Below are 17,418 nucleotides of genomic sequence, written 5' to 3'. Positions count from 1 at the left end.
CTGAACGTGTCCTTTCATAGCTGCCAAAACGGAGGTAATATACGTGTAAATTGAATTTAACAACAAAAAAAGCAGGGACAGATGTTTTTGTGCTGTCTGGTTTCATATTTACTTTGCTGGAAGCTTTTTTTTCCATTAAAGTTTACCTGGCGCTATTCAGTATTGCCCAGATTCTAGATATCTTGCTATAGAATTTAGGTTTATCCTGCTGTGAAGTACACAGAGCCTTGATGTATTTGCATTTTCACTACAGACTGTGCTACTGGGGGGGGGGGGGCACACTAACTACCATATTTTTTCACATACCACACCCCCCAAATAAGATATGCATCCTGTTTTTGGAGGCCAGAATGCAGTGGGGGAAAGGTTTTTCCAGTCAGCGCCATGAGCATCATGAATAAGTCCTCCTAGAAACTTTGTGTCCATGAAGTGTGGAATCTCAGGAGACAGACCCGGTAAGGCTTCAGGAACTTCCTGATGTGCCAGCTGTAAATTGGGGTGTCTATCTGGTAGCCCCTAGGCTGCATTCAGCACTGCACCTGTGGAGTTAACTTCCTGCTGGAGTGTCTGGTCCCCTTCCTCCTCTGGCTTCCCCTTCTTGCCACTGCCCTTTGGGGTGGAGCAGGGCAGAGGGAGCCCATAGCCTAACAGGGCAAGGGTACCTGTTCAGCAGGGTTGTGTATAATGCACCTAGCATTTGGGGGAGCACATGGCGTGGTGTTCAGAACGCAGCGGTTCTGGTGCATTCTGGCATGTAGCCCGGGCAGTGTGCAGCCCACTCAGTTTGTGGTTTGGAGGCTTGTGGCCCCCAGCCGCTCTGAAGTTAGACCGGCCTGCTATAAATAGTTCTTAAAAAGTTGCTGTAAAACAATAAAATGTTGCTTCTACACCACAAGCCTAATCAAGCTATTATGGGCTGCCTGTCGCTGCTCACTTGCCCTCAGCCACTTCAGTGGCTCTTCGCCCAAAAGCTACTTCCTCACCATTGGCTGTTAGTGTTAACACCTGGCTTTGCACATGCTGCATGCTGTCCTAGAGAAAAGTGGAAGCCATTTGAGTTGAGTCTCCTCTTTTTTTTCCTTCTATTCCAGCAAAGAAATGGGAACTTTGCTGCTTATGACATGCACCCAGTTTCATAAGCCAGAATTCTTAGGGCAAGGTTTATACGGTATGTGAATGAATACTGTAATTTCAGGCTCTCTGTTTTAAGTATTTAGAAGTCCCCACTGAAGCACCTTACAGGCACTGATGTATTAATCCTCACAACAATCTTCATAGCATCATGGATCATGAGATCTCCAGAAGAGTGAAGAGATGGCCTAGGTCCTTCAGGAAATCTGTGGCACAACAGGGTATTGATCCCAAGTCCCAGACTTGCACCCTATCACTGGACCATTCATCCTCATGAAACTAACAAATGGCTAAACCAGGCCTGTCCAACTTCAACTGCAAAGTCCCTAAGGGGCCGCATGCCACCATGGACCACAACAGCCAGATCTCTCTCTCTCTCTACCTCATAGCTGTGTAGGAAGGTTGGTTTAGTAGGCTTTAGTAGGAATCAGGCATTAGTAGACCTGGTTTACTTACTAAGCCGTAATCTTTGCATTCTTGAGAGATCCTATACCTGTACCTCAACTATTTTTTTCCAACTTCACAAGGCTGTTGTGAGGATGAAATCCATTACTATTTCTGCAGTGTTCAAATACAGTAGTGACGTGGCCATATAAGTAGGGAAGCAGATTTGTAAAAACCAACTCAACTTGAGCACTGGTCACTGCTTGAGTACAGGCAGTTTTGGGATGACAAGAAATCTGTATTTTGTATTCATCTAAACATTGCCCAAACTGAGTGTTTATATGGTTTAGTTTTCATTTAAATAATTTATACTTTTCCTTCTTTCAGGCCCCAACTGTTTCTTTTCACTTAAGTAACCCACTGGCTTTCTTTAAAGATTTGCATTTCAGTCTCCCAGAACAGCAAAAGGAAAGCTAAATCTTCTCAGGAAAGAACTTTCCTGTTTGAAATCAGTGGTGACCTCTGCTATTGTCAGTTTTTATTCCTTTTGCCTCCTTGGTTTGAATACTTTCCTTTTATGAGGGCCCCCATGGGCAACTTTTTGGCCCCTGCAGATATTTAAGATTATGGCTTTAGTTCTGTCTAAATAATGGAAAAAGATAAGGATAATGGAAAAAGAAACAGAGGAGATAATGTGAAGCTATAGTAATTGCAAAAAAGGGGGAAGCATCACAAGATCATGTACAATATTTGGAGTTTTATTACCCAAAAAGTCATCTGGGGTGCATGAGGTAAGGTTCTTTGAAATGAGACGGATCCAAATAACTGAAGCCACCTATTTGTTTTCCTTTAAAAAAAAAAAAAAAAAAAAATACGAATAGTGTAGTTCCATCCAGAGCATGTGTGACTTCTTGAGGTCCAGTTTAACTCTTTTGACAGATTTAATAATCACATCTTACCTACTGTCTGTTGGAGTGGTCTTTTGACTGGAATAATATAGTCCAGTGTTGACATTATAGTTCCCTTACTGACCCGCTTACAGTACAATTTTCATGTATTAGAAACATGCTACTGGAATGGTAGTAGAGTAATTGGCAAAATATTTGGAAGTGCAAAAACATCATCTTAACGTTTTTGCTTTATTCATTTGCCATGTTAATATTGATGCAGTCTAATGGGTATATGTTAGGGGCAGGCAAAGTCCTGCTGGCAGTGGACTCCATTTCCCAGCAGCCGCTGCCCACATGGCTAGGGCCAGTTTCCATGGAGACTCCAACAGCAGCCACATTGTAATGGTACGGACCAAGGGTTTCTGTGGAGACTGGCTCCGGCAGCACGGGCAGGCAGCAGCAGTGGCACCACCCTCTTCCTGGTGTGGGTGGCCGAGAGGGGGCTGTGCTGCAGGTGGGAGTGGGGCAAGTTCAGCTGCTGCCGCCTGTGCAGAACAGGCAGTGGTAGCAGCACTGTTGGGGAAAGGTGGCTACAGGGCGCCACAGGGAATTTTGGAGTGGCTATAGCCCCTTCAACCTCCTGTAGCACTGCCCCTGCTGGTAGGGCAAACAGTAGGTCAGGGACCTCCTTTGGTGCTGGGCTGGGATCTTGTAGCAGTGACGGCTTGGTCCAGAGCCAGGGCAGAGCTGCAATCTGCAGCTTGTATGTGTAGGCAGTGGATCATGGCTATGCCCCACCTCTGGACTGCACTGTCACTGCTGCAAGGAGACAGGGCAGAGCCATCATCCACTATCTGCACATGCCAGCCTGGGGTGTACAGGCTGCAAATCATGGCCACTCCAAAATTCCCTGTGGCACCCTGCATCTGGACCACTGCAAAATCCCAGCCTGGCTCCGGAGCAGCTCTGTACTCTGCCAGCGCTGCTGGGGGCCAGTGGCCATAGAAACCCTGGCCGCAAGCTATCAGGATAAGTCTGCTGCTGGGGTCTCCATGGAAACCGGCCCCAACCATGCAGGCAGGGGCTGCTGGGAAATGGCGTCTGGCCACCAGCTGGATCTACCATTTTGCCCACTCTGTGTATATATACTTGTTGAGCTTAGGAGGATATTACCTAAATATGATTACTGTTTGGTTGGTGTTTGTGATTAGGTTTTAAACAGGAGTTTCAGCATTCACTAGTATGAATGAATCTCAAAACATATTGTCAGGATATCTGGGCATGGGTAAAATACTATTGGATCAGATGTAAGGGTTAAACCTGATGAAGGATGCTTTTGTAGCGACCAAAAAGATGCCTTTTGGTTCTAATTTTTGGATAAAGTGAATGTTTTTGTCACTTGTTTGATTTTTATCTTTTGAAGTCACAGAAGATGTATACAAAGTTGATGATATTTAGACGTTGTTGTAATGCTTCAGGGTAAGTATGCACACACGCACTCAGGTTCATATTGCATTTGGCAGCCCCTGGATTTAGCAGTAGTATATCTTAAAGCCAACTATATTCAAACCTTGCGGATGTCTGTTAGTAAATGTAGTCTGTATGAATAGGGAGAGGAAGAGTGAAAGCAGTAAAAGACAATATATAGAGTATGTGTTAATTAACTGAGATCCACATATCTAAATATTTATCTTTACCCATTGCATTTGTCAAAAATCTTATAACTGCAATAGCTAGGTCTAATGGTTCTTGTATGTCAGAGGTCCACTGTGGTAAAATTATTGGTTTGTTCAAGAATACTACAATTTGTGGGGTTTTTTTACTCTTCTTTTACTTCCCTTCTAGCTTGCTTCATACAACCTTGTCTCCTGCTTTTGTTTTGGGTACCATACACAGTTTCTGTAAGAGTATATAGTGACTTTTTTTAATATTATAAACATTTTAACAAAACTTTGGGACTTTTTGACCCCATAAATCCAGTAAAGCTAGTATTGTTTCTAACCCCTGCTTAATATAAAACTCAATACAGCAGAGTTGTGTCTTACACAGGGGTTGTGTTCTGAAGTCAGCACGTAAGGCAAAAATCATGTATAGTTGAAAATCCCTTAAATCGCCCTTCCCGCCAGGCTTCGGCACCGAGCAGCCGCCTCAGGGCCTGGACAAGGCGGGCGCGGCGCCACAGAGCCCGTGCAGTGCAACAGCTGCGCCTTCCACACGCATGCCTCGCCCCTCTCGTCCTCTGCCTCCTCATCTCGCCAGGGCAGCCAGCTAACCATGAGCGAGCTGCCACCCCCCAGCCGTGCTGGCACATGCAGGCAGTACCACGCGGCGTCGCACTACGTGCCGTGCCCCAGCCACTACCCAGCGGCCCGCCGCAGCAGCCGAGTGCATATAGCTGAATTCGCTTAAGTTAAATGCATGTAAGATAGGATTCCACTGTATGCATTTGCAAAATTTGATATTGTCTTCCTAACACCCACAGTTTTGAGCAAGTGGTGAAACAGGAGTGCATGAGGTAAAGTTATTTGAAATGAGACAGACCCAAATAGCTAACCCTAGCTACTTTATTTCCCATAAAAAAGTGACTGGTCTAGTTTCATGCAAAGCACATGACTTCTTGAGATCCAGCTTAACTCCCTTGACAGATTTATTAATCACATTTTACCACCTCTCCATTGCTATGTACGTTTTTATAATATTGCATAATAACTGATCTACTAGTTGCCCTAAAGAGATGCCTTATTAAAAGGATTGGTGAGGTCCTTGTTCTTCACACCTTAGGTACTTTTCAGATTTAATCCTCTTTAGTGAATGTCCCCTTGGATCCACCTATCAATTGCTATAAATTATCAATTTTTCTAGCTGCAAGTAATTAAAAAAAGCCGATCCTTATAGTTCCCAAGTGTACACTAAACTGCAAGTACCATCTACTATCTCAGAGCTCATGTGCACCTGAGGGATTTGCATAAATACAATGTCTTTTTTTTAATTACTCAGAACTGGAAAGATTAATTTCAAACTGAATATTGGCATAACCCATACAACATTTGCTAAAGGCTTTAACTTTAATTTAAAGGTGACCTGTAAAGGATTTCTTTGGCATTGGATTTTCATTGCGATGCACTAAAAAGACTTGAAAAGATGTTTTTGTTTGTTTCTGTTTTTCCCTACTTAGTATGCATCTTAAAAGCTTAAAAATATCAGAAATATTTAGTTCTGTTTTTTAATTTGTTTGGGCTCTTAGATGGTACAAAAACGTTTGTTTTAATTCTTGCATCTGTAGTTGTTGAGCCTGCGTTAGTGTTAGTGAAACTTTAACAAAGTTGCTTTTGATAAAATGTCAGTTGTTAGCAGGAAAAAATATGGTTTTTAAACTAGACTTTAATCTTAACTTTGACGTCACTTCACTTGTTCTTCCATTAGCACAGACTTTTCTAGGGCAAACAAAGTCATTTTACGTCTTTTAAAAAAAAACATGATACCTTGTGCTGAATGCTGCCTTCTAAGAACAGTGTGCTGCAGACTCGTTTCTCATGTAAAATGTGCAGATGCAGCAGTAGTAAAACATTTCTGAAAACAGCCTGCATCCCCTCATATTGTCTTTTGGTTGGGTTTTTTTTTAATCAGCTAAAGCTTATTAGTGTTGCACTTGCCAGATTCTTGATGCTTTCATTTGGAAACCCTGATTTTGAGGGATTTATAATTGCTGCTTTTAATTTTGATTGCCTATAGGCAGATGCTTACCAAATGTCAGCTCTTATTCTTCTTAGAGAAGTAGGATTTATGTAACTTTAGTTGGACAAAAGAAGTTTAAAAGGTCTAAATCATATCCTTGGAAAAACATTGTAACTACCATGGCTTTGAATAGTATAGGAACTGACAATTTGCATAGTAGAAGTATGGACTGTACCAGGTATGGATAGTTAAGTTTCACTGACCTTTTCAGACCTGAGGAAGCCTTTTGGCCTGTGCCTGTATATCTTGTGTGAAATACTGGCCCCAGTGAAATACATAGCAAAGCTTCCATTAATGGAGCAAGGATGTCACCCTTTTAGACTTTGTATTTTCACTGAACAGGGCCATCTGTTAAGAGTCATAAAGCCTGATCTACTGACAGAGATTTATTTTCACTGACTTAAGTGATTTTTACATTTTAAATTGTTTTCTTAAATAATTAAGACATTTTTAAACGAGTTGAAATTTTTCTGTTCGGTCTGTTTTGCTCTTGTGCTTCAGTCAGCTGTGTTGAAAGAACCTTTTAATACCCAAGCTTATAAATGTTTGGGTTTTCTCTTAGTTTTTTCTGTTGCTGTTGAAATGAAGTATTTTATAATAGTTTGGTGTAGGTGCCAGTATTTGTTTTAATTTCCCCTTTATTGGGGCTGTGTCTTGGTTATGTGCTGACTATTTGCAGCATTCTAGTTTCTGTGCAAGAAACACAGAGTTCTTCTAAAGAGTAGGTTCTTTGCAGTTTGAGTGGATCTGTTCCTAGATTACCCACTATTATCTCTCCTGACTATTTGTCTTTGTTTTTTACTTTTTAGGATTTCTGTGTGCACGATGAAGACATCAAAAGATGAAAAACAAGCCAATTTCCTGGACAGAGGTGAAGGCGGCGAATGTTTAGTAGAACTTTCTCACACTGGAATCATGTTCTAAGTGATTCTCCTTGGACTCTTTCATAAATATTCTATCAACAGAATGATATGAGTGAAAATTTGGTTCATCAGTGATGTATGCTGGAAGAAGCCTACTTGGAATGTCCTTTGTGTTTTTTCAGATTATGTGAAAAGGCTAAGACTTCTACCTGTTATTTATAAATTCCGTATCTCAATTCAGATACATCAAACTAATCTTCAAAGTAAATAGAAGAAGAGCCTTTTTGGATATTTTTATTGAACATGACTCATGGAGAAGAGCTTGGCTCTGAGATGCACCAGGATTCCATTGTTTTAACTTACTTAGAGGGATTACTAATGCATCAGGCAGCAGGAGGCTCAGGTACTACAGTCGACAAAAAGTCTACTGGGCATAGTGGAGAGGATCAAAACTTTAAGATTTCTGGAAATATATTTCCCAATTGTCAAAGTAATGGTCCAGTTCTTAACACAAATACATACCAGGGATCTGGCATGCTGCATCTCAAAAAAGCAAGACTATTACAGTCTTCTGAAGACTGGAATGCAGCAAAGAGAAGGCGGTTGTCTGATTCCATTGTGGATTTAAATGTAAAAAAAGAAGCTTTGTTAGCTGGCATGGTTGAAAATGTGCCTAAAGGCAAACAGGATAGCACATTACTTGCCTCTTTGCTTCAGTCATTCAGCTCTAGGCTGCAAAGTGTTGCTCTGTCACAACAGATTAGGCAGAGCCTCAAGGAACAAGGGTATTCCCTCAGTCCTGATTCTTTGCCAGTGGAGAAAGATTTAAGGTGCTATGGTGTTGCATCTAGCCACTTGAAGACTTTGTTGAAAAAAAGCAAAACGAAAGATCAGAAGTTAGACACCAGTCTGCCTGATATAACCAAGAATCTGCCTAAAGAGAGGTTTATAGAGTCTCCTCATACAGTACAGAGTGGATCCAATGTGATAAATGAGCCACTGTCATGTGCTGCAAGATTACAAGCTGTTGCAAGCATGGTAGAGAAAAGATCAAGTCCTGCTGCTTCACCTAAACCCAGTGTAGCTTGCAGTCAGTTAGCTTTACTGCTTTCCAGTGAAGCTCATTTGCAGCAATACTCCAGGGAACATGCTTTGAAAGCACAAAATGCAAATCAAATAGCAAGTGAGAGGCTTGCTGCCATGGCCAGATTACAAGAAAGTACCCAGAAAGACGTTGGCCAATTCACCCTGTCCAAAGGAATGTCAAGCCATCTTAATGGTCAGATTAGATCATCATCCAAAACCATAACTAACAAAAGCAATATGGCATCCTTTCCAAGTCCAATTGGAATGATTCATTCTTCCCCCAAAAATGTAGGATTCAAAAGTACATTGGAAAGAAACCATTTAAAACAGTCTCCCAACAACAGTTTGCTTTTACATCTTCTTAAGAGTCAGAATACTACTAAGCAAATGAAAGGGCATGAGCAAAATGAGCGAAACAGTATGTTTGAGGAGAGTAGCACACCAACTACAATTGATGAGTACTCTGACAACAATCCTAGCTTTACAGAAGATGACAGCAGTGGTGATGAAAGTTCCCATTCTAACTGTCTTCCTATAGACTTATCCTTCAAACAGAGGACAGATAAACCAGAGTCTGGACAGCCTGCTTCTCTAGATAATCTGACCCAGTCCTTGCTTCATAACTGGGATCCAAAAGTTCCATGTCTAGAGAGCAGGGAAGATAAAGACACTCCAAAGGGTTCTAAACTGAATCCACATCAGAAAGTAACACTGCTTCAGTTACTGCTTGGCCATAAGAGTGAAGACAAGGTGGAGGTAAACACTGATCCTCAGGGACCACACAGTACAGCTGATGTGGCAAAATTTATCGTACAAACTGGCAAAAGGACTCCTGTTACAGAGAGTCCTAGTGCAAACCGAATGACTCCTTTAAGCACTCCCCCTCTACTTGTTCCTACAAAAGCAGATTCTCCGATCAATCTCTCCTACCAGGCTTCTCTAGCAGTGAAGCATAATTCACCACCATATGCCTGCAATTTCCAGCCAGAGAGGCTAGTGAATACAGCATCTAAACATTTGATAGATCTTTCAAAAAGTAAAGATCTTCAAGGACCTAAGCTGAACAGAAATGAGATTGCACCAAACACTGCATCTTTCAGTGCCAGCAAGTTGTTACAGAACTTAGCTCAGTGTGGAATGCAGACTCCCATTCCAAGTGAAGAGCAACGAACTAGCAAACAGTTGCTTACAGTAAACGCAGATAAACCTTTAGGATTGATTGATAGACTGAATAGTCCCCTGCTTACAAACAAACCAAGTACACTTGAAGAAAACAACAAAATATTCAGTTGTCAACCTGCACCCATTGACCAAGGACTTCCTGGCTCAGAAATAGAAAATCTCCTTGAAAGACGCACCGTCCTTCAGTTGCTTCTGGGAACTCCCAATAAAGGTAAAACCGAAAGGAAGGAGAGAATGCTTTTAAAAGATGAAACTTCACAAGAACAGACAGATAAAGCCTTGAATGAGCAAATACTGACCGTGAAAATAAAAACTGAACCCTGTGAAGAATCAAATATCCCTCATAACTCAAATGTACAACAAATAAGAGAGTGTAAGGGTAACACATTTCAAGGAATAACTCATTCATTGCAGAGAAATACAGCTGCTTCTCCAGCATCTGAAGATTTTAAACCTGAGCCTCTTTCACCTCAAGACTTTTCCTTTTCCAAAAATGGCCTGTTAAGTCGTTTGCTGAGACAAAATCACGATAGTTACCCTGCAGATAGTCTGGAGAGAAATCACAGAAATTATGAGTTAACGCTTCTAGAATCAAAGAGTCTTTGCACAGTTCCTAAGAAGAGAAAACTTCATATTGAGCCATCGGAAGGTCCATTAAAGAAGATAAAAAGCAATGTGTCTGATGCCGCAAACAATCATGCTTCTCCAACAGAAGCATTGTATGGGCCTTTGCTTAACCAGCAAGATGTGAAATTTAATAGAAGCGATCTTGAATTTAAATATGCTGCAAGTTATGGTTCAAGCAATGAAAGTGAAAATAGGAGTTGGTCTAGGGATAGCAAAGGCTTTAATGTGTTGAAACAGTTACTTCTTTCAGAAAACTGTGAGAGAGATTTGTCACAGCATAGGAACAGTATAGGAACTGAGGGCAAGAAAAAAGGAAACAAAAATAACGTAGCTATTAAACCTGAATACAGCATTTCTTCAATAAATGCATTTATGGGAAACCCTTCACAACAGAACAATTGTGTAGATCATAGAACATTTCAATATCCTGGAGCGCTAAGGAGTCCTGCCAATTCCCCCTTCCCTGAACATTTGGGAAGTATGCTATCTAGACCTGAATCTGATCAACTTGGCGTTTGTCCCTTACCCAGTGAGAAAGGTCCCATCAGATGGGTTATCACAGGTATGGACAAAAATGAATATGAAAAAGACTCCCCCAGACTGACCAAAACCAATCCAATACTTTATTACATGTTACAGAAAGGAGGCAATTCTGTTGTTAACCAAGAAGCACATGACAGAGACACTTGGAGTGAACCTTCATTTACAGAAAGTTCAGCTCATGTTACAATCAAAGAGGAGTTGGTACCAGAGGCAGAACCAAAAGCTCCTTTTCATAATTTAAGAAGCCCTTATAACAACCATATGGGGAATAAAGCCTCCCATCAACACTGCATGAATGGAGAGGTACCGGGACTTTTGGAAAAAGTGCTAACAATCAAGAAAGAACCAGAATAAAATAGAGCCACCACAATGAGTTTACAGTCAGTGGTTTTGAATCTTTGTAAAAAAATGAAATAAAATAAAAATGAATATGAACTTGATAAGTGTATAAATTGAGCATGATTTGAGGAAAGCATGGCCTAATTGAAAAATGTTTTTATTTGACAAAACTTTTTATTTTCTGATAATGCTATTTAAAATACATGTAGCTATATTTTGCTTTACAGTAGATTGTCACAAGGAACTACAGAGGTTGTAATTTGTACAAGACATTTCTGTATGCATCAAACTAAGTTATGATAGTCTATGACTGAAGTCTTATTTGGAGCTACATATTTGGGGCACGTGGAAGCATACCACCTATGTGGTGGGAATGTATTTTGCTGCATTTCATCCTGTCCAAATCTTTTGGAAATCTACATATAAAGATTTGTGTAATTTCTGATGTTTAATACATTTTATGAAGTTTTGAGGACATTTTTTAAAGAAACAGAACAGTCTGTCCAACATATGAGCTCATCGTATTTGGAAACTTCTGCCAGTGTTAATTGAAATGCACTGAATGCAATTTTTAGTGCTTCTGGTTTTGTTTTTTGTTTTTTTTAATTATTATTTTAAAAACTTTTTTGTGGTCCTTCCAGAATCATGGTGCATCTTGTTTTTTTTTTCCTTTCTCCCACTTGATTATGATAAATGCCTTCCCCAGAACTGCTAGCAGTAGTTATATGCATTCTGAATTAGGACTAAAAGTTTTTCTAGCTTTTTCTACAGAAGGCAAAATTTCCTGTACCCAGGAAGTAGTAGATAAGTCTGTCAGCTCTTATAAAAAGATGGTGGAAATGTCTCTTAGACTTTTGGAATAAATAGGAGGAGGATGTACTTCTCAGAAAACTGCCAATACTTCTGGTTAGCGATACAAGTAAGTAGAATGATTTGTTCAGTGCCATGTCACCTCTTTTCAGAGGAAGAGATGCTTCACTTATCTAATATATTTGATATCCGGTAGAATATGGTATAAGATTGTTGCTGTGAAAGGCATGTTGGTTCTTCCATTAGGCACAGAAAAATGCAGTCTGCCAACATTTATTAATCTATGAGTAGCTAATCACTGTCTGAAAACCTGGTTTTAGAATAATTTTCAGGTTGCACTGAAATTTTCAAGTTGTTCATTGTGTCATCTTCCACAGTTAGGGGCCTACCTAATTTGTAAGGGCTGCCCCCCAATTTTGCAGGCAGAATGCAGTCCCAGGCAGCACTTCTGACACCCCCCCCCATGCCTCTAATTGGCCAAGGGGCCCAAGTGGCCCTGCCTCCCAGCACTGATTGGCTGTGGGGGCTGCCTGTCATGTGGCCTCACCCCTTGATGCTGATTGGCTGCAAGGGCTGTCCATCATACAGCCATGCCCCTCACAACTGATTGATGAAGGGGGGTGCGGCCACATGACAGGCAGCCCTTTCAGCCAATCGGCAGCAGGGAGAGCAGCAGCCATCTTGCCAACAGACCCTTCAGATGGGCAGCCCTTTTCCCCTCCCCCTTCCCCACACGGGCAGACTGCCCCAGCATACTGAGGACTACTGGATCCCTCTGGGGAACCAGCACTTTATTTTCATTGAGTTGGTTTTTCTTTCCTACAGTTTTCGCAGGCATTACCTGAATTTTGCGGGATTTGTGAAATTCCAAATTCGGTAGGTCTCTATAATGGATGGTGGACTACAGCTCCAAAATGCCCTGTCCTTTTTTCTTCTTTTTCCCCCAAACATCTGGCACCATCTTTTTTTTTTTTTTTTTTTTTTTTTTTTCCAAAACTGACATGGGAGCGAAGTACAGGGGTGTTGTGGATCAAAGCTGAGATGTATTGAAAAGATCATTTATGGGGTAAGCCAAGCAGCAGATTCTTTCCTATTGGCCAGTGTTGCCCCAGGGAGACCCAAAATCCCATAGTATATGTTCCCAGATGCTCTTTCTCAAAATTATATTAATCGTCAGTTACAGTAATTCCTGCTGAACTTGCAGTATCCGCACCAGGATCCTATTTTCAACAGTTACTTCAGTGAGCATTCCCTGTGATATGAGAGAATCTCTTTAATAACCAAAGTGTTTGAGTAAGGAAAGCTGTATCCTAGTAAGGAACACACATTCTACAATGTCCAAGAAAACAAATCTCTGTGGTACAAAGAGTAACAGTACAAAGAGCGGTAAAAGGAATTTTATTATGTTTTCTGGGTGATGCTTCATCCATTGGGCAGTATAAAGAATATCCACATTTTAAAACAGTCACGTAAAATCATTTTAAATTACACTGTCAATGGCCTGACTTCTGGGTCTATAGTAAGTTTACGGGGAAAAAAAAATCAAGTTTTGTTTTTGTCCTGTAATAGTTGGTAGTTATTAACAAGTAGCCAGCCCCGTGACAGTTCAGTTCTATAACAAAGAATATATCAGTAAGAATACTACAGTAGTTTTGAGATTACAGGCAACCCCCACTTAATGCCATTTTGCTTAACGCTATTTTGCTCTAACGCTCATTTTAAATAGATACCTGGTTTCACTTAGCGCTCTGCAAATTTTATTATAATGCTTGTGGTTGCCATATTAGGTCTTTAAAAACAATTGTGGTTGCCATCTTGGGTCGTCAGATACTTTTGGTTGCACTTAATACTTGGTTTTTCAAGAACCAATTAAGAGCGCTAAGTGGGGGATGCCTGTATAGCCAATGAAATTGAATTATTTTTATATGAATTAGCCTGACATAAATATTAGGGAAAAAAAGATGGCATTCGTTCCATCCCTGACGCATCTTAAGTAAAGATTTTTCTTGAAATGTATGTAGTTAAGAAGTATAAAATATCTAGAATAATAGATGGTCCCCAGAATAAATACAAGGCTGTAATTTACTTAAGGGTTTCTGCTCACATTCATGCAAACAGCCCCCATCTGTGCTGGGCACAAAAGAGGAGTCATTGGACATTTGCTATCAAACCAAAATGCTGATGAAAACATGGAACTTTTCTAGTTTTTTTTTCACCTAATACTAGCAAAAGATGATGTAGAAGCCCTGATGAACGTGCTTACCCATGTATTTATTCTGTGGTAGTCAGTTGTTAAAATATACACTTTACAATGTTTTGTTTCTAAAGCTTATAAAACATTTAAAATGTTAACAGTCTTATCAGTTAACAATTTCTCTCTACTTTGAGGTGATGTATGTTAACAACTCTAACATACATCAATACATTTTCATGCAGTAAAATTTTATTTTAAGATGAGCAGTCCTTAGAAAAATCTTACCCATTGGAAAATTTTCAAAAATGTACAACAGTGTTGTGCTTTGTTACAGCAGTGCCCTTGAAATGAGTTAGTGTACTCTGTTGGAAACCTATTCCTGCTAAACTGGTTGTTTAGGCAACCGTTGGAAAATGGGATAGAAACATAACCTTCTACATTAGATTCCCTGGTGCAACACTGATGCCATTCTTACCTTGGAAGGAGAATTTTTAAACATGGCTTGCCCCATCATATTGGCAATCATGAAGCCCATTCGAAAAAAATCAGCTGAACCCTGAAAGACCCAAGAATCTGCTCTAAATGAAAGAATCTTATGGGGCTCAGCTAGAGGGGAAGAGTTTGTCAAAATTATCCTTGTGGACTTCTCTTTAGAAAGGGTATAAGGGGGAGCAAAATAGCCAGCAGAGGTTGTCTTCTTGCCCCAAACACTCCCCGGTTCCTTGAATCCACGTAGATATTGTGGGATCAAGCCAAGATCATGCATACAGGGTGCATATACATGTGGAATTAATGTGCATTAATAAACTCTGGCCCATGTTGCGCCACAGTTTATTGCTCGCAGGAGCCACATATACACAAGTGCCCAAGACCACAGTACATTGAGCATGGTTGGAGCAGCCCCAGCTGACAGGGAGCCCCAGGGGTTAGCCTACCAGCCTGGGGTTGCTCTGACCTGGCTCAATGTGCTGCGGATAGGCTGGCCAGAGCATGAGGATGCTTCAGTGTGGGGCTAACCTGCAGGTGACGTTCACACTGAAGCATCCTCATGCCCCAGCCAGTTCCATTAGCATCTACGTGTGCATTGCTTAGAGTAAAAACTCCACCATAGGATTGTACTTGTATTTACAAGTACTAACCTGTGGTGGACTTGATTGGTTTACTCCATCCTAATAGCACTGCATGTATAGACAAAGAGAGGTTTACTGCACAGCTAATTAAGAAACTCTCTAGTAAACATCTCATGTAGATGTGCCCACAGAGGCCTTGTCACAGTACTTCCTCACAGTTTTGTCTAAAACCCCTGCTACCAGGTCATAGCCGGAAGATGAGCATCTCCAGTATCCCTCCTCAGATTTGGAGAGGGATCCGAAAGATGCTGCTGCTTGGATAGGGAAAGAGTTGGGATTACAACCCAGCCTTAAGTTCTACACATGAATGGAAGAAGCAAAAGTTACTAATATTATGGTTAGAAGTAGTAGGATACATGGAGCATGCAGGATCAACAGGCACAGTTGTAGGACCTGATAAAGATACTAGAAGTACTAAATGCTCATAAAAAAGTGAGGAGCTCGTATTGCAGTTATAAACAAGACAGTGTTGGAGAGGCTTGGACTTGATTCTTGGCTGTCATTTGCAAAAATTAAATGTCCATGCTTCAGTCAAAAAAGTGATTGTAACGTGTAGGCACACATGAATTAGCTTTAATCTCTCTAGTTTGGATACCTGTATAGCACTGCTAGGTTTAGCAGCTCTAGCTTCAGCTGCTAAATATGTACGCAGAGTCTGGGGATGCTTGTACTGCCTAATATGTTGAAGATTAAAGCCTGCTCAGGTATGTCAGCCCTACATTGCAGTCCCATTTCTGATTGCAATGTAAACACACCTGAAATCAACAGAGGAGGAGCAAGGGGACTGAAGAGAGCAGAGAACTGCATTATTTCTCCTTCTTAATGGTATACTTAATAAGGTAACGTGACCACAGAAAGAATCAGGGCTGTATTCTGCTAAATAGCTTCCTACAGATACCACTAAACCAGAATTTCTGTTTCAGCAGTTTAGGAACATCATTAAATTGAAAGGGAATTCAAACATAACTTTCACTCATTTTAGCCATTTATTGTTTGTAATATTTTAAAAACTTTAATTTACAAATTTTAAAGAATGATTTAAAGTTTTCCCTGTTAACGTTGTCAGTGAAAGAGTATTGCAGCTCTCATTAATGTCAGTGAAATGATATTACCAGTTTGTTCTCTGCCACAACTTACAGAGGAGTAAACTGGTAAGTATATATTATATATATTTATAAATATGTAAATATATTGACTTGTTACATGCATAATATGTTGCAATTGGTTTTTAAAAGGTGATGTAAATAGTGGTTTAATTAATGAAAATACCTATTTTGTATTGTTCTAATGCAAAGGAAAAAAACCTTTTAATCTCGTTTGGCTTTCGGGTTTCTTTCTTTCCTTCCCCACCTTTTTGTTATGTATATTTCATGTATAAGTGTAAATATGATCACATAGATTTAAAAACTTTTGCATGTATGTATACAGTTGCAAGTCTGAAAGAATGTATAGAAAATACTTTTATTTAAAGTTGTGATTACCTGCTGCATGAAAAGTGCATGGGGGACCCTGTGCATCTGTGCATTGGCAAAAATGTCTTAACAAGTCAGGTCAGTTCAAAAAATAACAGTATTCCATTTCTGGACATGACTTCTGCTGTGGTATTTTAGCTTTGTGAAAGAATGTGCTTCAAATCAAAAGGGTCTGGGTGAAAAAAAACTCAAAACTACTTTTAAAGCATAAACACTCTCTCAACTGTACTCAGTCATAAGTTCAGAACTCCATTTTAAAATACTGTTTCAAGAGTATTTCAACACTATAAAATGTTGGAATATTGGTTGTCATTGCTAGACATAAGAATTCTGGGGTTTACCACAACCAATTTTATTGTGATGTGTTTTCAGTAATAAAACTGGTTTAATTTTTATTAGAAATTAATTTCCTCATGTGATGTCACAAAACCGTACATACTGCAGTGTGAAGTTTTTTAAATCTTTCAGTGTTTACTTCCTGCAGAAGATTTGAATAAATGAAAAAAATGCATTGTCTTGATGGTTTCTAAATCTACTTTGTTCTTTGCGTACTTTCAGTCATTTGAATCCTTCTGAATTTACTGGCACAGTGCTTATTAAGGCAAATGCAGAACAAGCAAAATAACTCCCATGATTTTAAGGACTCCACATTTTCTGTAACGAAATATGGTATTGAACCTGTGAAATTTGATAATTGTTGAGCTTGTGTCACAAGTTCAGTTCTCAGACTAGAGTTAAGTCACATAAGCAGTTCTATTGTGTTAGTGCATTGTATTATTTCTTATAGGCCCTGAAGTTTTGGGGGTTTTTTAATGTTGTTTAAAATCCAGTGCCTCCAGTTCCAGAAGCACTTCACTGATGATATTTACCTCTGTAAAGGCTTCTGAAGCATTTCTGGGACGGAGAGTCTTTACTAATGAAAAGTTGCTTTACGAGTTAAAACATGGTAATCTTCAAACACGTTAAGCTAATTTACTTGAGTAAGCATAACTGGAAAATACAGTGTGCATTTGTCCATCATGATGGGACCAA

At 40.1% G+C, this 17,418-nt stretch overlaps 2 protein-coding genes across 2 annotated transcripts in view; both read left to right on the top strand.

Annotated features, from left to right (window-relative positions):
- The window catches only part of NRIP1 (nuclear receptor interacting protein 1), a 93,780-nt gene extending 76,878 nt beyond the window's left edge, over nt 1-16,902 (top strand). Inside the window, exon 3 of the mRNA XM_090060051.1 lies at nt 6,950-16,902. Within this exon, the coding sequence (XP_089916177.1) occupies nt 7,307-10,795 (3,489 nt within the window). The 5' untranslated portion in view covers nt 6,950-7,306 and the 3' untranslated portion in view covers nt 10,796-16,902. The remainder of the gene's footprint in view (nt 1-6,949) is intronic.
- SAMSN1 (SAM domain, SH3 domain and nuclear localization signals 1) overlaps nt 1-17,418 on the top strand; it is a 417,718-nt gene that overhangs the window by 76,895 nt on the left and 323,405 nt on the right. The window lies entirely within an intron of this gene.

The sequence above is a fragment of the Crocodylus siamensis genome, chromosome 1 (genome assembly GCF_052110815.1).
Source record: "Crocodylus siamensis isolate JL-2025a chromosome 1, ASM5211081v1, whole genome shotgun sequence".
In the NCBI taxonomy this organism is placed as follows: domain Eukaryota; kingdom Metazoa; phylum Chordata; order Crocodylia; family Crocodylidae; genus Crocodylus; species Crocodylus siamensis.
The sequence above is the reverse complement of the archived record's forward strand: the minus strand, read 5'-3'. Positions and strand labels throughout refer to the sequence as shown.